We start from the raw sequence: 23,448 nt of genomic DNA on the forward strand, positions 1-23,448 counted from the left end.
GAACAAGCTGCAAATTCAACCAAGCATCTATTTAAAATAGTAAACAGCCTACTGCAAACCCCACAACAGAACCAGCCTTCCCAGTTGCAACTAACCAGCAATGATTTTGCCACATACTATACTAACAAAATTAAAGGTCTCCATCAGGACCTACAGACAGTTCCAACAAATCTCTCACTAGCTAGTGAGGAGAACACTCCCTCTCCCCCACTATGCACAGCCATCAGAGACTCAATCAACCAGGTCACAGAGGAGCTCTTGAAAGACAGCCTGCCCTCATGACCCCTGCCCAGCAAAGATAGAACAGCAAGCAAGCACAGGTCTCATTGAAGGGGCCACAAAAATGAACTTCTTTGTGGAAGGGCAGCTGCCAAGAACACTAAAAAGAGCTGTGGTGTGGCCCCACTGAAAAAGAGCTCCCTTGACCAGGACAAGCTTGAAAAAGTACTGACCAGTCTCCAACATTCCTTTCTTGGCAAAACTTATAGAACAGACAGTCTGCATTCAAGTCCATGATTGGCTAAATGAAATTAATTGGTCAGACCATGTTAATCTGGCTTCAGACCTGAGTACAGAACAGCGATAGTTCCTGTGTCCCATCTCGATGATCTGCTGAGAAACCATGTTAGGCGATCTGCCTCAAAACTAGTGTTGTTGGATTTCTCATCAGCCTTCGAGTTGCATCGACCACTGTCCTCAGCCTTAAGATGGCCGCCGTGTGAGGATCACGTTGCTGCTGCTGCTCCAGGAAATCGATCACGGCCCGACCTGAGACGGAGCCATTTTAAGATCTGTGCCAGCCGAGAACATTGCTGGATCGGGCTGCCTCTGCTGTGGCTTGTGATCCTCTGGTGTAACTTGAGGTGCTCCGCTGTGAATTGTTTGGTTTCCTCCGTGGATGGGCCTCCTCCGTGGCTGGGCCTCCCCACGGACAACCCCTTCCTCCACGACGCGGACGCCCAGCCTACAACATCTGCCCCTGCCTGCATCATCTGTTTCCAGCCTTATCATCTATTTCCTGGCTGCATCCCCTGCCCCAGTCTGCATCATCTGCCCCTGCCTACATCCTCTGCCCAAGTCTACATCATCTGCCCCTGCCTGCATCGTCTGTTCCAGCCTTCATCATCTTGTTCCTGCCTGTGTCCTCTGCCTCAGCCAGCATCATCTGTTTCCTGCCAGCATCTGCTGCCCCAGCCTGCATCATCTGTTTCCTTCCTACATCCTCTGCCCCAGCCTTCATCATCTGTTCCTGCCTGTAACCTCTGCCCAGCCTGCATCGTCTGTTTCCAGCCTTCATCATCTGTTCCTGCCTGCAACCTCTGCCCAACCTGCATCGTCTGTTTCCAGCCTTCATCATCTGTTCCTGCCTGCAACCTCTGCCCCAGCCTGCATCGTCTGTTTCCAGCCTTCATCATCTGTTCCTGCCTACATCCTCTGCCCAGTTTGCATCATCTGTTCCTACCTGCATCCCTGCACCAGCCTGCATCTTCTGTTCCTGCCTGAAATCTCTGCTCCAGTCTGCATCATCTGTTCCTGCCAGCATCCTCTGCCCCAGCCTGCATCACCTGTTCCTGCCTGCATCGTCTGCAACCTTCTACTCATCTGCTCCCTGCAGAAGGGCGACCTTCGAAAGCTAATCAAGAAATGTATTAAGTTACGTCCAATAAAAAAGGTATCATCTTATTTTCATTTCCATGTTTTATTTTGTTTGATTTCTATTGATAACCTTAAGAGTGGACTAACACGGCTACCACACTCCTCAACTTTATGCTTAAAACTGGTTTCTTCCCAAAAAATTATGGAAACATACTCCTTACCCCCATTCCCAAAGATAATAAGAAAAAATTAAGTGACATTACTAACTACCGTCCAATTGCCTCCATGCCATTGATAATAAAATGAATGGACAGCAAGGTAACTAAACAACTTGTAGAGTATTTTCCATCCTACATGATTCACAATCCGTTTTTCGATCCTCATATAGTACTGAAATGGTATTGGTTACCCTTTTTTGTCCAAGTTTAAACAACTAACTGCTGCTGGCAAGAGCATACTCCTTATGCAATTTGATATGTCCAGTGCTTTCGACATGATTGACCACAACATCCTGTTATACCTCTTGGATTATTTCGGAATTGGTGGAACTGTACTAAGGGTTTTCTTTCATTTAGATCCTATCGAGTGAAAATGAACTCAGCCTTATCTTTTTCATGGAACGCAGTTTGCGGAGTCCCTCAGGGATCACCACTGTCCCCCATATTGTTTAACATAATGATGGCCCCACTAGCCAATGCTCTATCCAGGTTAGGTTTAAATCCTTTTATTTATGCAGATGATGTAACAATATACATACCATTTAATAACAATTTGGATGAAATTACCAATCAAGTCACTCTTGGACTGTCCACTATGGACAATTGGGCTAACTCTTTCCACCTGAAATTAAATGCTGAAAAGACCCATTGTTTAATTCTGTCATCACAGTATAACAAATATAATCCCACCACTTTAAATACTCCCAACCTTTCTTTACCAATCTCAGATAGTTTGAAACTTCTAGGGATCACAATTGATTGACATTTAACATTGGAGACTCAAGTAACCAACACCATAATGAAAATATTTTATTCAATGTGGAGACTCAAACGAATAAAACCATTTTTCCTCGTGATGTCTTCCGCAATCTGATACAATCTATGGTCTTAAGTCACATGGACTATTGCAAAGCTATACATGCGGGATGCAAGGAACAACTACTAAAGAAATTACAAACAGCTCAGAATACTGCGGCTAGACTGATCTTTGGAAAACCCAGATTTGATTCTGCAAAACAACTTCGAGAGATTCTACATTGGCTCCCCATTAGAGAACGAGTAGCCTTTAAAATATGCACACTAATTCACAGGATAATCTTCGGTGAAATCCCAGAATATATGCTCAAATTAATTGAGTTGCCACTCAGAAACAGATTCAGTACCTCAAGATCATATCTGAACTTACACTACCCAGACTGTAGCGGCCTTAAATACAAATCAATTTACGCCACCAAGTTTACATATATAGGCACTCAATTATGGAATGTTCTACCCAAACAAGTAAAATCTACCCAGAACTACCTAAATTTCTGAAAATTATTGAAATCAGTTTTGTTTAAGAAGGCTTATTCCCCATGTTTAACCTAACTTGAATTAACCATTACTATAAATTCAGATCCAAGGACAATAATTACCTGTCATTATCACTTGCCTTTTGATGTTTAATTGTTATTTTATATCTTATTCTCAATTTGTATAATTGTTTTTCTTGTACTGTAGCTTGCACTACAGACCTTGTAAGCCACTTTGAGCCTGCGATCAGTGGGAAAATGTGGGATATAAATGTAATAATAAAATAAATGGATCATAATATCATGCTTACAAGGCTGGCAGAAACAGGTATCAGTGGCACAGTATTTACATGGTTCAAATCCTATTTGTCAGACAGACAACAATCAGTTTTCTTCAACAACAGCACATCATTAGGTAGGGCATTGAACTGTGAGGTGCCACAGGGATCCATATTGTCTCTCATTTTATTTAATATGTACCTCAAACCTCTGGCTCAGCTATTTTGGTCAATAGGCACACAATTCTATATCTATGTTGATGATGTGCCACTACTCATGCCCACTGAATCAGATCTACCCACAGTTTTGCATAACAGTTTTTTCTAACTGCCACTCAGGAATGGGCAAACTGAACCCAAGCAAAACAGATTTTTTGGGTACCTAACACAAGTGAACAAATACCTGACTTCAAAATACCTTTTGGGAAGTATGAATTTAAAATCTCAGGTCAGGAATCTTGGTCAAGCAGAAAAGAGCTTGCATCAGCTCCGACTAATTCAGACTTCTACATCTTGACTGATAGAAGGCTGCAAGCGGTGTGACCACATCACACCCTTCCTGCAAAAGCTACACTGACTACCAGTACTTTACAGGGCTAAATTTAAAACTCTGAGTTTGATTTTCAAGGTCCTCAGACAGAATGGGCCAGAGTACTTAAAGAATAAGTTAGCCCTGTATAGACCTCTAAGATCCTCTCAAGAAGCATTGCTATCTGTACCCTCAACAAAAGAAATTGTAAGATGTGATACCTTCCAGCGAGCCTTCTCAGGAGTAGCCCCCACACTTACTCTGAGGAGCTACATGTAACTCGAGAATACCTCTACTTCAGGAAGCAGGTAAAAGCCTGGCTCTTCTCATAAGTCTTAAATACATATGACTGACTATGCACCTGGACTAGATTGCTACACACGTTATAACTCAGTCTAGTTTCTTATATCTCCACTCCACACCTGGACTAGCTTGGTGAACACCCTGTAACTTTGATCAGTTCCTCAGATCTTGTTTAACTACAAAGATTTTGTCTTCAGTTTAACCACCTATCTATTTTTCCCATTTGACTCTGTAATACCCATCATGTCCACATCTATGTATCTGCACTTGGTCCCTCAGTTACATAGAAAAGCATTAGTATCATATCTATGCTATTTGAATGTTCTAGTGTATTGCTTATTGGGTGTTTCATGTAGTATGCTGATATCATATCTGTTATTTGAATATTCTTCCATGCTACAGTATTATTTGTATTGTACTGACCTCATATTTCCATTTTAAAGCTATTTCTGGGGGTAAACATTGCTTCCACAGAAATATTCTTTTAGAATATTGTTCACCTTCTATGGAGGCAGAATTTTGGTACCACCAAATGTGTATTGTAATCTTTACCCACAGCAGGGGAAAGCAATACTGGAAGCAAGATTTGGAAATACACATCTATTTTTGATTTTTCAAAAGGACATGCATTATTTTACTTGGAAAATGTCCCTGCAGAAAATGGAGATAAAAATGTGTGCAGTTATGTTTTTCCTTAGGCAGTTTTCAAAGTCTAAAGATAAAAATTGTCTGTGGACTTTGCAAATATGTGGGCGGTTAGAAACTTTTCCACATGAGGTTTTGTTTTCTTCAGCAGTATTGTTTTGAGTTGGTGTATCTATCATTTCTGTGGATTTGTCTATTTGTTAGCTGTATTTTTGTTTTGTGATGCTTGTAGCTCTGTTGTGAACATATTTTTATAAGTAGCTTACAAACTGAAATAAATAAATGTAGCTCGGAATTCTTGGATTGCAACTTTTCCCTAGCAAGTAGCTATATCATTGATACCCAATAATGTCTCTCTGTAAAACCTTGACCATAAATTTGGACTATTAGGGGCCCTTTTACTAAGCTGCGTAGGTGCCTGCACACACCCAACACGTGTCAAGTTTAAGTTACCGCCTGGCTACCACATGGCCCTTGTGGTAATTTCATTTTCGACGCATGTCCACTACGTGTGCCGGAAAATATTTTTATTGTCTAGTGCGCGGGCGATAATCGGTATTCTACGCACGTAGAACATTACCGCCCGGTTACCACATGAGACCTTACCACTAGGCCAATGGCTGGCGGTAAGGTCTCAGACCCAAATAGACGCACGGCAATTTTCATTTTGCTGCACTTTTTACAGGTGCACTGAAAAATGATTCTGCGCGCGCCCAAAACACTCATCTACACTACCGCAGGACATTTTTCAGTGCACCTTAATAAAAGGACCCCTTAGAAGTGTATATGTATGTGTACATATAGATAAGTATGCACACACTCTGGTAATTACATCAAGATATTGGTATATTCAACTATTTATGAACTTATAAACCTTATAACCAGTTAATATGGAAACACAAATCACTTCTTTTTCATCTGTTGCCTATTATGTGTTCCTTGAGAAGTGCCAATAAAGTTCTTGTCTCTTGGGGGGGGGGGGGGGGGGAGGGGTTGTTGTTGTTTTAGTTCTCTAACAACTTTCTTTTGGTGCTCTTTCTAACCGATCTCTTCACTTCTGTTTTTATTCTTTTCAGCGGTTATCCCTTTGACGGATTCTGAACACAAGTTACTTCCTTTGCACTTTGCCGTTGATCCTGGGAAGGACTGGGAGTGGGGAAAAGATGACAATGATAACATCAGACTAGCCAAGTAAGATGTGTCTTTAAGATAAACTGTGAATAAGAGCAGTAAGGTGAAGTGTGAGTATCTTTTTAGCCAGCCTGTTCAGAGCCTGCATTGGACTTGGATTTAGCTCACGTCTTGCTCAGTAGTTCATGTGAGTTACATTCAGGTACAGTAAGTATTTCCCTGACTTTGTGTGGCTTACACTCATGAAAGTCAATTCTATAACTGAGCATGTGCAGTTGTACACACTTTGCATGCGTAAGTGATCTATACGCTATTCTGTATGCTCCGTATTACTGCAAGGGGACATACATGTGGGCAGAGCACAGGCAGGGCTGCCACTTATATGTGCAAGTTACAGAATACTGTAAGTTACTCATGTTGCATGCCGCAGTTAGGCACACCCATTGACCTGACATTAATAGGCACGCTTACATTCAAACGTGCCAGTGCAGGTTTATTTTGGTGTTCTGTAAAGAAATTCATCGCTTGGATGCTGTTGTAAGATAGGCACTTCCCATGCAGCAAGAGGGTCCCAGTTATAGACTTGCCCCCTCCCCCCCACCAAGCTTGTATTTGAGATATGAAGGATTAAATGACTTGTCCAAGGTCACAAGGAATTGGAACTAGACATTTTGGTTTTCAGCCCCAACCTAATCATTAGGCTACTCCTCTGGAAAAGATTATCGGATTAAACTGAAAGAAGCGAAGAGGGAAATACGGCTTGCAAAAGCGCAAGCAGAAGAAAAAATGGCTAAAGATGTAAAGAGAGGTGACAACTTTTTTCAGATATATTGGAGAAAGGAGAAGAGAGAGGAATGGAATTGCAAGATTGAAAGATAATAAGAATGGCTATGTGGAGAGTGATGAAGATAAAGCGAACACACTATACAATTATTTCTCTTCGGTGTTCACGGAGGAAAATCCTGGAGAAGGACCATGGTTGGCTGCTGAGGGAACATCTGGTAATGGAGTGGATACTGCGCCGTTTACGGACGAAATAGTTTATAAACAGCTGGAGAATCTGAAGGTGAGCAAAGCTATGGGGCCGGATGGGATACATCCCAGGATACTGAAGGAGCTCAGAGCAGTGGCGTAGCCAGAAGGCAATTTTTGGGTGGGCCAACAGGTTGGATGGGTGGGCACTAGAGTTGCCAACTTTTTTGAAAAAGAAAAAAACAGCAAACCTGATGCACCCATGCTCTGTCCCTACCCCACTCCCCATAACTTCAATGAGGGTTGCAATGCAGACTTCAGTGGCTGCAGGCCAATTTAGAGCTAAGGGAAGTACAATAGACTGCACTATTCAGCCCCACTGAGCCATGGTCCTCCAACACATATATGGTATTGAAGCCAAACACATTCTGCATCCAGAGAACCTCCTGGCCCTCCACCAACAATGGATACAGAGCACAGCAAGGACAATTCTCCATAAAACTCATCATATAAAGAAATTTTGTTTTCTAGTGTAATCTCAATTACAGACATATTATAAATTAACTTTAAAAAAATCTATAAAACAAAAGTCACTCAGAACCTTGAGCAAATCTACCATGCCAACACTAACTTCCAAAAACAAAGATCCTACCTATGAAAAAGAAGTGCCTTAAATATTATAGTAGGGCCAGGGCCGTGCTAACACGGTAAGCGAGGTAAGCGCCGCAGGGGGGCGCCTGCCTTCAAGGGCGCCGCGCTTACCCCGCTTACCATGTTAGCACTAGACTCCCGACGAAATCTGCCGCCGCCGCTGCTGTTGACCTATGCTGAGCCACTGCTGCCGCCGGCGCCGCTTCTTCCCACAGCCAGCAAAAGAAGAAAAAGAAGCGCGGGGCCGCCCGCAGCAGCCTTCAGACATGCTCTGCCGGTTCTCTGCCCCCTGACGTCAATTTCCTGTTTCGGAGCAGAGGATCGGCAGAGCCGACAGCGCATGTCTGAAGGCTGCTGCGGCCCCGCGCTGCTTTTTCTTCTTATGCTAGCGCCTTCCTCTGCCAGGTAGTGCCCCTCTGACACGATTTCCAGAGATTTGGACCAGCTACCGTAAAACACAAGGGTCTGGTGGTGTCAGGTAAATCAGTTTTTGCAGTGTAAAATGTATTGTTTCATTTGTTTAGCATTTAGGTTCCATTAGTGGTAATTCCTAACAGAATCATTGCAATGGACAGCGATTAAAGGAAGGTGGGAGTGGTGACTGATGGATGTTGTAACTGATTTTGAAGGTTTTGAATGAGAACTGCAGTGAAAAAAAATGCTTGCTGCTGGTAATGGATGAGTGGAGCTCAACCTTACAGAAGGATGGAACTGTCAGAAGTCCTTGGGCAGCAGACTGCAGGGCCCTTGCAGGAGAAAGGGAACCAACAGACTAGCTAAGAAAGAGGGCAGGCCCGAAGATTAAGAGAATATTAAGTTTAAAAGAGATCCTATAAGATATTGGGAGCATATGTTCTGAAATCAAAAGAGGGGTAACGTGATCAAATTTCCTACAGGCATGTAGAAGCTTAACTACAGTGTATTGGATTTGCAAAATGCTGGAAGGAGGGGGCAGAATGAGGGAAGATGCTGGTAGGGAGGGAAAGAGGATAGACACTGGAAGGATGGGGTGAGAGAGACATGCTGAATGGAAAAGGGTTAAGATAGAGGGAGACAATGGACGGAAGGATTGGGAGAGGGTAGTGGGTGGAAGGATGGAGAGAGAAAGAGGGATGACACTGGATGGAAGGGTAGGAGAGAAACAGGGACGGTGCTGGACATGGATGGAGGGGAGGGAAGTATATGCACATGGATGGAGGGGAGTGAGGAGAAATGCTGGATATGGATGGAGGGAAAACTGCTGAATTTAAGAGCTGGATCGGGACAATGAAGGATAGGGACAGGGCTACAGATGGTAGGCAGTACGCATAAGGACACAGGAGGATGATGGACATGGTGAGAGAAAAAATATCAAATGGAAAGAAGACACTGCATAAAACAGAAGACACTGGGACCAAAGCGAATAGAAAAACTGAATAATCAGACAACAAAGGTAGAAAAAAGTATTTTATTCAGAATTTATTAATTGGAATATGTCAGCTTTTGGAAATGTGCATCTGTGATATTTTGCATGTAAGTTTCAATTTTTCTAGTATTGCTGCATGCTGAGTCTGTATTTTGCGTTCATATCTGTTGTGTCATGTGTTTTCATGTGCGATCAAGGTGCAGTATTCTGCTAGCGTGTAGCATTTTCAGCCCTTTTTGGTGTTGGTTTTTTTTTTTTTTTTTGTTTCACTAGGTTGTGTACTCGTGTTTTAGAGCCCGGTGTAATTACAGTTCTGCCTTTTCACGCATAAGGTTGTAGCTCGTCCTATCCTTGGAATTAGTGCTGTTATGGTTTGGTGAGGTTATGAGTGTGTTTTTGCACAAGTTTGTGTATAGTGTTTTGCAGGGGGGCGCCAACTGATAGTCTGCAGGGGGGCGCCAGAGACCCTAGGCACGGCCCTGAGTAGGGCCCTACAATACAAATACATTTATCAGGAAAGCTGAACAAGCCAAATTACTACAGAATGCTACATGGAAACTTCATGCTAACAGAATACCTCAGTCACACACCCAAGACACAAATGCCAAATACAGAATAAGTGACCACAAACTTTAGAAATATAAATTAAATGGAAACCCCAAGAAACTAGACCTTGCATGTAGTACAACACCAGAGAAACAAGAAAGAAAGGCATTTGCTCCTGTGCAAAATATAAAGATGGCACATGCCAGGGATGGTGTTAGGGGTTGGTTCCTTGGCCAGAGAAAGCCTGCATGCTGGAAGCTGAAGGCGCAGCCTGGTAATGGACTTTGGGGTCCTTTCCTAGATTTCTGTCCTGGACCCCAGCCATGTTTACCATCAACTTTGGCAAGATGTACATTCCAAATCCAACATATTATATTCACAACATTGAAAATAAAATATTTTTTTTATACCTTTTTGTTGTCTGGTCATTTTTTCTCAAATCATATTGGTCCCAGTCTCTGGTTTCTGCTTCCCTCTGTCTTCTCTTAACTCACTTGCCAGGGTCTCCTATTTGACATTTCTTCTTTCTTCATGTCCATCATCCATCTCCCATCTCTGTTTTCCTATATTTCCTTGTTCATTATCTCCCCTGTGTTCTTATCCCCTCATCCATCATCATTCCTCTGTGCACCTATGCACCCCATGCCTAGCATATCCCTTCTGCGTTCCTATTCTCTCCCTTGTCTAGTATCTCTCCCCCCCACCCCCCGTGTCCATATACCCCCCTCTCCAGTGTCCAGCATTTTATCTCTATTCCATATCCCCTTCCCCCGCCCTTGGTCAGGCATTACCCCTCCGTGCCCATGTGCTATCCCCATACAGCATCTCACATTTGTGTCCCTGTCCCCATGCTCTCACCTAATGCCCATCATCTCCCTTCTGTATCTGTATACTTCCCTATGTCCCCTTTCTCCCTCCTCCACACCAATGTGTCCCTCTCCTCTCTGATCCCAGCCCCCAACCAGCTTCTCTTCCTCTCTTTCCTTCCCCTTATGCATCTGGCTCTTTCTCCCTGCATCTCTCTCCCTTCCCTCTGCATATCATCATCTGCATATCCAGCACCTCTCCTTCCGCTCCCCCCCCCCCCACACACGTCCAGCATCTCCCTTTCATCCAGCCCCCATACATGTCCAGCACCTCTCCCCTTCACTTCAACCCTCTGCATATCCAGCACTTCTCTCCTTTCCCTCCACCCCCCTGCATATCCAGCACCTCTCCCCTTCCTTCCACCCCCCCTATATATCCAAAACCTCTCCCCTTCCCTCCAAACTCCCCTCTGCAAATTCCAAAACCTCTCCCCTTCCCTCCAAACTCCCCTCTGCAAATCCCAAAACCTCTCTCCCTTCCCTCCAACCCTCTGCCCCTGGCAAGTCCAGCACCCTTCTGTTCCCTCCCCTCCCTGCCTCCCCTTACTTCTGGGCCAGCACGCAGCACCCCACTGACTTCCTCACCCCTCTCCCACCCCTGCCGCAGCGCTTCATTTAATGTTGTCGGCGCTGCCGTTACAGTTTCCCACCCCCGCGGCGGCGCTTTACACTTTACCTAACAGCCAACGCTACAGATGCAGCGCTGACGTCCGAATCCGACATCCTGCTCCGGGGCCTTCCACGCTGATGTAATTTCCTGTTACGGAGGCGGGACGCGGAAGGCCCCGGAGCAGGACGTCGGATTCGGACGTCAGCGCTGCATCTGTAGCGTTGGCTGTTAGGTAAAGTGTAAAGCGCCGCCGCGGGGGTGGGAAACTGTAACGGCAGCGCCGACAACATTAAATGAAGCGCTGCGGCAGGGGCGGGAGACGGTCAAGATAAGGATCTGCTTCTGGGCGGGCGGGCCTGAGGCTAAACTGGGTGGGCCTGGGCCCATCCAGGCCCACCCGTAGCTACGCCCCTGGCTCAGAGAGGTCCTGGCGGGACCTCTTAAAGATTTATTTAATAGATCTTTAGAGACGGGAGAGGTTCCGCGAGATTGGAGACGAGCGGATGTGGTCCCTCTTCACAAAAGTGGAGACAGGGAAGAAGTGGGAAACTACAGACCGGTAAGTTTCACGTCGGTGGTAGGAAAAATAATGGAGTCACTGCTGAAAGAAAGGATAGTTAACTTTCTAGAAGCCAACAGGTTACAGGACCTGAGGCAACATGGCTTTACCAAAGGAAAATCCTGCCAAACGAATCTTATTGACTTTTTTGACTGGGTGACCAAAGAACTAGATGAGGGGCATGTGCTAGATGTAGTCTACTTGGACTTCAGCAAAGCCTTTGATACGGTCCCCCACAGAAGACTCGTGAATAAGCTGAAAGGGTTAAACTTAGGACCGAAAGTGGTGAACTGGATAAGAAACTGGTTCACCGACAGGTGGCAGAGGGTGGTGGTAAATGGAATCCACTCAGAGGAAAGGAAGGTGAGCAGTGGAGTTCCTCAGGGGTCGGTGCTGGGGCCTATTCTGTTTAATATATTTGTGGGAGATATTGCTAAAGGGTTGGAAGGAAAGGTGTGCCTTTTTGCAGATGACACGAAAATAGCCAATAGAGTGGATACCCTAGAGGGAGTAGAAATGATGAGAAGGGATCTCCGAACGTTAGAAGAATGGTCGAGGGTCTGGCAGTTAAAATTTAATAGAGAAAAATCTGGGGTTCACTTTAAAAGGTTCCACTTAATATTTAAAGATATCAAAAAACTAGAAACCTTACAATTGGGTATATCAGTGTCACTTCAATGTCAAATACTGTATAGTGATCTATTCGTGTATAGTAATGTATAATAGTGTTCAGATACTAGTGCTTGAGTTTTAAGCCATAGGACTGCTTATATGATCAAAACACCCGTGCCCCCCTCCCTCACTCCTTGTAGGTATCCTGTGTGAAAAATTCCTTATCATAAACACAGTTCTTATTCAAGAGAAAACATTTCTTTTTCAAAGGAAAGATGTCACTTATCTCCTCAACGGGGGTGTTCGATATATTATTATTTCCAAGTGCTGGTGTTAGTGCCCAGTGCTTCTGTGTGCTCAGCCCGTAGTGGCTAACTTCACGAGGAGAGACTTGCTGACCTGATCATGTATTCCCTGGAGGCAAGGAGAAACAGGGGTGATATGATACATAAGTTCAAATATTTGAAAGGTATTAATCCGCAAACAAACCTTTAACGGAGACAGGAAAGCGGTAGAACTAGAGGACATGAATTGAGGTTGAAGGGGGGCAGACTCAGGACTAATGTCAGGAAGTATTTTTTTCATGGAGAGGGTGGTGGATATGTGAAATGCCCTCCCGCGGGAGGTGGTGGAGATGAAAACGGTAATGGAATTCAGACATGTGGGATAAACACAAACGAATCCTGTTTACAAGGAATGGTTCCGTGGAATCTTAGCGGAGATTGGGTGGCAATGCCAGTAATTTGAAACAAAACGGAAGCTGGGCAGACTTCTACAGTCTACGCCCTGATCATGACTGAATAGATAGGGATGGGTTGGAGTGTAAATTTTAAGGGGCTTCGATGTTAGCTTCAGAACTTAGTACAAGAACAGTACTGGGCAGACTTCTACGTTCTGTGACATGAGAAAAGCAAGGACAAATCAAACTCGGGGCTGGTGTTTGGGTGGTGGGGCTACTTCTGGGCAAGACTTCTACGGTCTATGTCCTGAAAATGGGGCTAGTTCTGGGCAAGACTTCTAAGGTTTGTGTCCTGAAAATGGCAGATACAAATCAAGGTAAGGTATACACAAGAAGTAGCACATATGAGTTTATCTTGTTGGGCAGACTAGATGGACCGTGCAGGTCTTTTTCTGCCGTCATCTACTATGTTACTTTATATGTATACATACATATATAGTATCACATACCATGTAAAATCAGTTTATCTTTTTGGGCAGACTGGATGGACCGTTCAGGTCTTTATCTGCCATCATGTACTCTGACTTTGGCTTTGGCCCAATATATACCAGGGCCTCAGTTAACAGTGGTTCCCAAACCTGTTACTGGAGGCACCCTGGCTAGTTAGGTTTTCAGGATATCCACAATGAATATTCATGAGAGAGATTTGCATGCACTGCCTCCACTGCAGACTGGGAACCACTGATTTAAAACAACCAATATGGTGAAGAAGAAGGATCTATTAAAATGCAAAGCCAAAAAATATCTATGATATATGTTTTTCTGCATTAGAAGTCAGTGGGGAGAGGGAGGCATGAAGACTGAGACAACTGGAAGAGGGGGAATTTAGTAGAGGTGTTATAATGACCCCTATTTTGTCCTGTGTCACAGAGTGCAATGTGCAGTGCTTTCAGCTCTATAAGGATTGATATTCCACTCCATCTCACCTGGGAATGTGCCACATCTCTCTTCCTGTCTCCTTTCCTTTTCTGCTGCTTCTGATTGTCAGGCTAACTGCTAAATCTGATCTGGCCTGCTTCTGTGCCTGCCAGGAAAAGGAAAGCTTTGTTTGACTTGACTATCTACTGGATGAAGGTGGCTGACCCAGAGTTAGAATCATACCCTTCCAGCACAAAGTAAAACTATGCTAAAATTAGACTGTCCTCCCTAACCCCAGCCACAAGGCGAGCTAAAAGCTGTATTTCAGTCCTGACTACTGAAGCCCCAGCAAGTTCCTTCTATGTAAATGCTCAAAGGTCAGCATCTAGATAATTGAGGCTAATGAAATTAGAGACAGTGTGTGTTATAGGGAGGGAATTTGTGTACCTGGAGGCAGAAAGTTTATACCTGTTATGGAATAAGGGAGAAGAAATGACACTGCACCTAGGAGAAGAAATAAAGAGAGCATATACTTTAGTTCCATTACCTGCTCTCATTCATGATAAGGAAATAATGTACAATGAAATAAGAACATATTTAAAGTCATAGACAAGGGAAGATGCTTTTAGTGCAATACATAGTGGAAAATTATATTTTAAAATTTCACATAAGTTAAGAAATGTAAATTTAATCCTTTTTACAATACAAAGAATGTTGTTAAACTAAATGATTTAACAGGTAAATCCTTATCTGTATGGGACCAATTTAATACACATACTGTATATATGTGTTTTCCATAAGAAATATTTGGAACTCATAAGTTTGGCAGTGAGTAAAATCATAGATTAGCAGTCTCGTAGCTGATGAGTTTTTATTTGTGGCTGTATTGGTGAGCCCACACTTTATGTAAATGGTTTGTAGAGTATAGGAAAGAAAGAGACACCTGCCAACAATCCCTTCAGCTAAAAATACATGGGCCAAAGTGCTAGTAGATGTGCTGCTGAGTGATGACCGTGTCTCTCGATACACTCTGCCTCCTTCCTCTCAAGATTAAAACTTGCTTTCCTATGTGTTAGCACACATTGTGGTTACCACACAGCCTGCCTCACCTTCAGTAAAGTGCCCTAAACTGCAGCTTAATGATCAGACCTAACTAGACCCATATTTATCATTTTGGAAGCTGGGAATGTCATAATTATTTATGATTTATAACAGACTAGCCGTTAAGCCCATTAAAACGGGTGAGATTTGTGGGTTTTTTTGGTTTTTTTGTTACATTTGTACCCCGCACTTTCCCACTCATGGCAGGCTCAGTGCGGCTTACATGGGGCAATGGAGGGTTAAGTGACTTACCCAGAGTCACAAGGAGCTGCCTGTGCCTGAAGTGGGAATTGAACTCAGTTCCTCAGTTCCCCAGGACCAAAGTCCACCACCCTAACCACTAGGCCACTACTCCATCCAATTCTCACCTCCATCCATGTCCAGCAAACCTCCTCTCTCCCCTGCCCTCCCCCCCCATGTCCAGCAGCCCTCCTTTATCCCCTGGCCCCCCCCCCCCGTCCAGCAACCATCCTCTCTCCCCTGCCCTCCCCCCATATCCAGCAACCCTCCTCTTTCCCTTGCCCCCCCCCCGTCCACCAACCCAGCTCTCTCCCATGCCTTCGCCCCATGTCCAGCAACCCTCCTCTGCCCTGCCCTCCCCTCCATCGATCCATGTCCAGCAACCCTGCTCTCTCCCCTGCCCTCCCCCCCATGTCCAGCAGCCCTCCTGTCTCCCCTGGCCTCACCCTGTCCACCGACCCTCCTCTCTCCCTGCCCCTCCCCCCATATCCAGCAACCCTCCTCTTTCCCTTGGCCTTCCCCCCCTGCTCTCTCCCCTGCCCTCCCCCCATGTCCAGCAACCCTCCTCTCTGCCCTGCTCTCTCCCCATGTCCAGCTACCCTCCTCGCCGCCGCTCCCTCCCCCCTCCGTGCAGGGGGCCCAATACAGAGGGGGGTGGGAGCAGCGGCGACGACGTCAGGGATGGGGGGCGGAGGTCGGTGCACTGGCGATGTTGCTTCGTCTCCAGGCTCCAGCGGCAGCATCTGTTTCCCTCTCTGTTCCACCCTCTGACGTCATCACGTCTTGACGCGAGGGTGGGACAGAGAGGGAAATCTCTACTGCGCATTTGCAGGTGAGTCGGTCACTTGTCATTTATATGTTTGATAGTTCAGCAAATGCAACCAGGCCTAACTACAGATTAGGAATGAGCAAGGCTCAAAAGACAACAAAATCAAGCCTGTGTGCCTTCATAAAATAGGTGTTCATGTACCTTCCCAGCCTAGATGACCTGTTATAAAATTAGCCGCTTATGGGTAATTCTTTAACGTATAGGTGCCTACTTCCCTTTATAAAATACTAGCATGACTTGGTATATATTCCACACGTTTGCACTTAGGCCTCAGCAATTATACCAGCCATAGAGCTGGCATAAACATGTGCGCTCCTAAATAGCAATGATTCTTGTGTAACTTAGAATATTCTATAAAGGGCCCTTTTATGAAAATGCATTACAAAATGGACTTAGAGCATTTTAATGCGAGACTTTCCTGGGCACTAAGCCCATATTTAACGCTTCCGGTTTAGGAGGTTCTAAGTGCACCTGCATTCAGTCCGTGTTATCCAGTTAGTGCGCGCTAATCAGGACGTGCTAGGTGGATAATGCTTTCACGCCCGCTCTGTGTCCACGACACGCCTCCTCCAAAACATATTTTTAAAAAATAATAATTTGCATTTTGCAGAAAGCATTTTCTGGCATGCTAAGTGTGTATTAGGACTTAACACTGTTTAGTAAAAAGGCCCCTATGTTACATGTGTAAATGTGTGGCCCTGTTGTACCCAGAGTGTAACTACTTATGCACAGCTGTCTGTAAAATCCACGCTATAGCAGATTTTTCTATTTAAGATTTTAAAAAGTGCTGTTTTGGATTGAACTAAAGTTGCTGAATTTGTTAAATTGTGTGGAGACCGATGAGGAGGTGGATGCGTAAATCTTAATAGCTGAAGATTGGATATGCTAATAAGTTGCACCACTGAGGTCTTGTCACACCAAACTTTATGCACTTGCTAAGATTCGGGTGTGTGTAATTATTTTTGGAACTTTGCTATCCTGGACTTAAATAACATTAAGCCTGCCTGAAGATTGTTCGATTTGAGAATTGAATTATATTTACAGAAAGGCATATTGATGCATATCCAGCATGTATGCACAGGTATGCTAGTATTTCTGAACATTTATGCATGTAACTGGAATGTAAATATTAGTGTCCACTTTATAGAATTATTTCGTAAGTGTCCCTTTCAATAGGACAAAATTTATACTTACAAATGCATCAACCACAGAGGAATTGAAAGTATCTTGGGCTTTAGTTTCTATAGTGTTTCTCCTGTTTCTGTGGCAAAATACCTTTGTAGATTTCCTAGACAATTTTATTAGAAATTTCCAATGTATTCTTTTGTAAAGAAACTTGGGATTTTAGCTCTTTCTACAGTACCCAAGGGATACAGGTCTGCTTATCTATGGCATTTGTCCACATGTGGAAGCAGAATGCTCTGATTAAAACCTGTTTGTGATCTGAAGTTTTCAATCTAATCAGTAGAACCAGGTTATTCTCTTTTGAGCAGACATTATCGTAGTTGAATACATTTTATGTTCTTTCTCTTGTTTTTCATTCTCAGTTTCATACTGTCTTTGGAGGCGAAGCTGAACCTTCTGCATAGCTACATGAATGTAACATGGATCCGCATACCCTCAGAAACGCGGGTAAATCTCCATTGTCCAGCACAACATGCCTAGCATGCATTGGTACTAGTTGGATAGGTTTGCCCCATTACATTACCTGTGGAATAGCTTGTCTCTCTGCATCTTTACAAAAGGCATAGAGCACCCATCCATACCTTTCTGTAAAGAGTACCCTATCACATATTTATAGTGAATACTCTATAACAGGGACTCACCTAGCTAGTCAGGTTTTCAGGATACCTATAATAAATTTACATGCGATGGATTTGCATACAATGGGAGGTAGTGCATGAAAAATTATCTCATTGTAGATATCCTGAAAACCGAACTGGCTAGGTGTGTCCCAAAGCCTGGGTCGAGAACCACTGCTTTTCAGTGAGCTAAAGGTTAACACAGTTCACATAGGACTATTACACTTTCAACAATAAAATTTTAAACTTTTATGACTGGGAGAAAACAGTTTTGTTTTAAGTTTTTCTGAATCATGCTATATGCTTCAAGTTGAACTTTGCTGTACACGTCATGGGATATCCACAAACAAATGGAATCAAAGTCAATCACATAATTTATATAATGACAAACCGTTGAGCCCATTAAAACGGGCAAAAGAAGCACCGTCAAGAAAGTGGTCGGAGCCCCGCCGGGTGCAGCCGAGCCTCCGCCCAGGAAAGTCGGCCTGCGGTCAGAGCAGCAGTGGCGGCTGCAGCCGATCGGACCTGTCAGACTGTGCCTTGGAGCCGCTGTCGGACGATCCCCGCCTGGTACTCGCCGGTCACCTGCAGCTGTGTTCCTGCCTCTAACAACGTCAGGAGAGGTGTGACGTGCCACGCATGCGCAGAACAGCTGCGCTGTTCTGTGCATGCGCGGCACGTCAGTCACTCTTCATTTATATAGTAGGATGTGTATACACAGTGTAATCTTTTAAAATAAAGATTAAACACCTAAGACCCTCAGAAATATAACTCACCTATACAGCTAGACAGAAATCTGGTAGCTAAGAAAGGGTGGACAAGTTTTTTCATTCATCTGATCCTTTATGCTGCAAACCAAAGCCATTAACCAATGTTTCCTTCACAAAAGGTAGTGTGGAAGAGCAAACAATCCTCAATGAATACAGTGTGAAAAAGCACTAATATAGCATAAATCAGTGTAGCAATAATCTTTTTACACACAGAGAAGCAAAATGAAGCAATAGTCCTTCAAAATTAGTCCTTCACTATAGATCTTGCTACTATAGAATCTCTAAATGAAAATATTTGAAACGTGTACTCCCGGTTGGGAGTGTCTTTTGCCCGGCAGCATGAAGATAAGTTCATGTTTCAAATTTTTTCATTTGGAGATTCCATTGTAGTAAGATCTGCAGTGAAGGACTAATTTTGAAGGACTGTTGCTGTATTTTGCTCTTCTATGTAAAAAGATTATTGCTACATTGATTTATGTTATGCTAGTCAGTGCCATAGCGAGGGCTAATGGCACCCGGGGCGGGTCGCCGCTGCGCACCCCCCCCCCCCCCGGGTGCAGCATGGCGCGACCCCCCCCCCCCACAGAGCGCAACCCCCCCCCCCCCTCGGACCGCATTCTTACCTGCGGGAGGGCTGATCCGCCCCGAGTGCACATCACTCGGAGCTGCGTCGGTCCCGCTGGTTCCCTGCTCTCTCTGCCCCGGAACAGGAAGTAACCTGTTCCGGGGCAGAGAGAGCAGGGAACCAGCAGGGCCGGCACCCCCCGAGCGCGTGCACCCGGGGCGGACCGTCCCTCCCGCCCCCCCCCCCCTTCCTACGCCACTGATGTTAGTGCTTTTTCACAGTGTATTCATTTGTTTGTTTGCTCTTCCACACTGCTTTTTGTGAAGGAAACGTTGGTTAAGGGCTTTGGGGGCCCTTTTACTAAGCCACATAAGCGTTTACGGGGTAATTTCATTTCTGGCGCACGGGCAGTAATCGGCATTTTACGTGTGTAGACCATTACCGCCCGGTTACCACATGAGACCTTACCGCTAGGCGGCAGTAAGGTCTCAGACCCAAAATGGATGCGTAGCAATTTTCATTTTGCCTCACATCCATTTTCGGCAAAAAATTTTTAAAAAGGCATTTTTTACAGGTGTGCTGAAAAATGATTCTGCGCGCACCCAAAACACATATCTACACTACCGCAGGCCATTTTTCACTGCGCTTTTGTAAAAAGGCCCCTTGGTTTGCAGTGTGAAGGACCTGATGAATGAAAAAACTTGTCCACCCTATTTAGTTACCAGGCTATCTTCATGGGTGAATTATATTTCTGAGGTGTTTAATCTTTATTTTAAGGGGAACGTGAAAGGAATTGGGACTTGATATACTGCATTTCTTTGAGGGGTTTTTTTTGCAACTACATTCAAAGTGGTTTACATAGTATGTACGGGTACTTAATTTGTATCTGGGGCAATGGAGGGTTAAGTGACTTGCCCAGAGTCACATGGAGCTGCAGTGGGAATTGAACCCAGTCCCCCAGGATCAAAATCTGCTGCCCTAACCATTAGGCTACTCCTCCACTCCCATTTTAACTGATTACACTGTGTATGCACATTATTATATAAGTTATGTGAGTGATTTTGATTCCCTTGGTTTGTGGATACACTTCGCAGGAGCATGTAAGTAGTCTAATTGCATGGCATCAAAGACATAAATCAATAAAAGCAGAGTTGAGGGTAAAACAGGAAAGTTTCTACCAGTTGCTAATATCTTTTATCATCACATAAAACAAAATCATTAAGTTTAAATGAGGCCTTTGCCAATATACTACAGTTATCAGCAATATAAACTTCATGTAACGTGAGTAAAATAATTGTAAAAATACTCAGTACAGTAGTTTCCTATCCATTAAAAAAAAACCCAGCCCTTTCTGTTCAAACCAACTTAACTGAGACATGCTGAGAGACTTCATAAGGCTAGAAGGTTCTGGAAATGATTTTTAAAAAATGCCAGTAGGGTAAGTGTGAGGAATCTTATTGGGCCAACATAAAAATTGTCATTGGACTTTGAACCTTCAAGACCCCTGAGGTCCCTTTTTCAGATCTTGGGTCTTTTAACATATACCACTATAGAACTAGAAGACATGAAGTTGCCAAGAGGGAAGTTTTAAAAGCAACATCAGAAAATACTTTTTCACAGACAAGGGGGTGGATGCCTTGAATGCTGTTCCACAGAAAGTGTTGAGATCCAAAACAATGACAGGATTCAAAAAGGCATGGGAAACACATACAGGTTATAAACACAAAAACAAAAGCTCACTCCACTACTGATGCAAGCCCTGATGTTTGAAGAAAACTTGGATATTGTTGCTATTACGGAGATGTGGTTCAACGATTCTCATGAATGGGATGTGACCATACTGGGCTATAATCTTTTTAGGAAGGATAGAGAGGGCCGAAGAGGTGGAGGAGTGGCTCTGTATGTGAGAGAGAATATCAGAGCGGCTGAAATGCGGGGAACCTGGGGAAAAGAAGAAGCTTTATGGATCATCCTGGAAAGAGAAGACAACCTGTATCCACACAGGAGTTACCTACAGACCTCCTGCGCAAACGGAGAAGTTAGACAAGGATCTGATAGAAGATATTGGTATGAAAGGGGAGGTGCTACTGTTGGGAGATTTCAGTTTTTCTGATGTGGATTGGAACGTCCCGTCGGTGGAATCGGAAAGAAGTAGGGAGATTGTAGATGCCTGTCAAAGTGCCTTGCTCAGACAACTGGTGACGGAACCCACGAGGAAAGGGTCGATGCTGGATCTAGTGCTTACTAATAGAGGTAGTGTTTCTGATATCCGGGTGGGTGCCCACCTATGTAATAATGATCATCACACCGTATGGTTTGATATAAGGGCAAAGGTGGAGTGCGGACGCACAAAACTCAAAGTACTGGATTTCAGATGTACTGATTTTGATGAAATAGGGGAATACCTGAAGAAGGAGCTGTTGGCGTGGGAAGGCGTAGGAGAAGTGGAAAAACAGTGGTCCAAGCTAAAGGTACCTAACCTTTATACCTTTCAGGAAATCTAGACTGCCCCAGTTTGACGACCCCTACTTGTCTGACTGTACATTTGTCCTTTACATTGTAAGCTCTTTGAGCAGGGACTGTCCTTCTATGTTAAATTGTACAGCGCTGCGTAACCCTAGTAGCGCTTTAGAAATGTTAAATAGTAGTAGTAAATATGGCGACTGATCTTTTTGTGAGGAAAGTAAACAAAAACAAGAGAAGCAGGAAGCCTATATGGTTCTCCAAACAAGTAGCTGAAAAAATACGAGCTTGCTGACCTGAACATGTATAACTTGGAGGAAAGGAGAAACAGGGGTGACATGACACAGACGTTCAAATATTTGAAAGGTATTAATCCGCAAATGAACCTTTTCCAGAGACGGGAAGGCGGTAGAACTAGAGGACATGAATTGAGGTTGAAGGGGGGCAGACTCAGGACTAATGTCAGGAAGTATTTTTTCACGGAGAGGGTGGTGGATATGTGGAATGCCCTCCCGCGGGAGGTGGTGGAGTTAAAAACAGTAATGGAATTCAAACATGCGTGGGATAAACACAAAGGAATCCTGTTTAGATGGAATGGTTCCGTGGAATCTTAGCGAAGATTGGGTGGCGACGCCGGTAATTGGAAACAAAACGGGAGCTGGGTAGACTTCTACGGTCTACGCCCTGATCGTGACTGAATAGATAGGGATGGGTTGGAGTGTAAATTTTAAGGGGCTTCGATGTTAGCTTCAGAACTTAGTACAAGAACAGTACTGGGCAGACTTCTACGGTTTGTGCCCTGAGAAAGGCAAGGACAAATCAAACTCGAGTATACATATAAAGTATCACATACCATGTAAAATGAGTTTATCTTGTTGGGCAGACTGGATGGACCATACAGGTCTTTATCTGCCGTCATTTACTATGTTACTATGCAAGAATCATCTTTAATTTTTTGAAGAAATTTATAAATAAGAGGAAAAAGCCTGGGCAGACTTCTATGGTCTGTGCCCTGAGAAAGGCAAGCCTCAGAACCCCATTAAAGACAATTTTATGTCTTATGTCTTCTTGATAGGGTGGATCCTGTCACTTGCTGAAAAACACTCTATCAAAGACTTTTAAGTCATCATGAAGCATCTAACTTTTCACATTCACCTTATTTGTTCCAAAAATATAAGGTATAAAACTTATCTTAAAGTTCACATGAAATACAGGCAAAAAGGTTCAGTGAGGTTGGACCTTAATATTGGAGGCTAGGTTTACTAAGCGGCACTATGGACGCGTTAGTGTTTTTAACACACGTAAATGGTCTACGTGCGTTAAACACTAACACACTCACAGAAATGTATAGGTGTGTTAGCGTTTAACGCGCTTTAAATTTACAGGCTCGTTAAAAATGCTAACGCAACTTACTAACATTCCCCTAAGTATGCTAGTCCCCTTGGATATGTTGACTACTGTTATTCGTTATATAAGACATTTACAATGGAATCTGACAAAATTTCGCACACCAAAGGGGGTGCTAGCTTCTTGGCATAGGAAGGTTTTTTTCCCCCTGCCTTGAATCACTTTACAGATTATTGTCCCAGAAATAGGGAAACTACATGTGGAAAATCCTTTCCCTATTCTGCTCAGATTAAGGTCACCTAGAGTATAGCTTTGTCCTGCTCTTTATTCCCAAGTTTCCAAAATTGCTATCAAATCCAAAGTAGTTACTAGAGAGACTCAGATCATTTTGTTCTCCCACCTCATCTTTGATAGCAAATAATGACACTTTCCCACTGGAGACATAGCTTTACAAAGGATCTTCAGCATTTCAGTGGAATACTTCCTAAGAGTATCTAAAGGAGCTTCCAAGGTTACTCTAG

General features: G+C 43.9%; 1 protein-coding gene across 2 annotated transcripts in view; it reads left to right on the top strand.

The window, feature by feature from the left end:
* The window catches only part of OTUD7A (OTU deubiquitinase 7A), a 468,456-nt gene that overhangs the window by 440,244 nt on the left and 4,764 nt on the right, over positions 1-23,448 (top strand). For both annotated transcript variants that reach the window (XM_030188471.1, XM_030188476.1), the window contains exons 12-13: positions 5,938-6,052; positions 17,528-17,612. In XM_030188471.1, the coding sequence (XP_030044331.1) occupies positions 5,938-6,052; positions 17,528-17,612 (200 nt within the window). The remainder of the gene's footprint in view (positions 1-5,937; positions 6,053-17,527; positions 17,613-23,448) is intronic.

Source organism: Microcaecilia unicolor, chromosome 1 (assembly GCF_901765095.1).
Source record: "Microcaecilia unicolor chromosome 1, aMicUni1.1, whole genome shotgun sequence".
Classification (NCBI taxonomy): domain Eukaryota; kingdom Metazoa; phylum Chordata; class Amphibia; order Gymnophiona; family Siphonopidae; genus Microcaecilia; species Microcaecilia unicolor.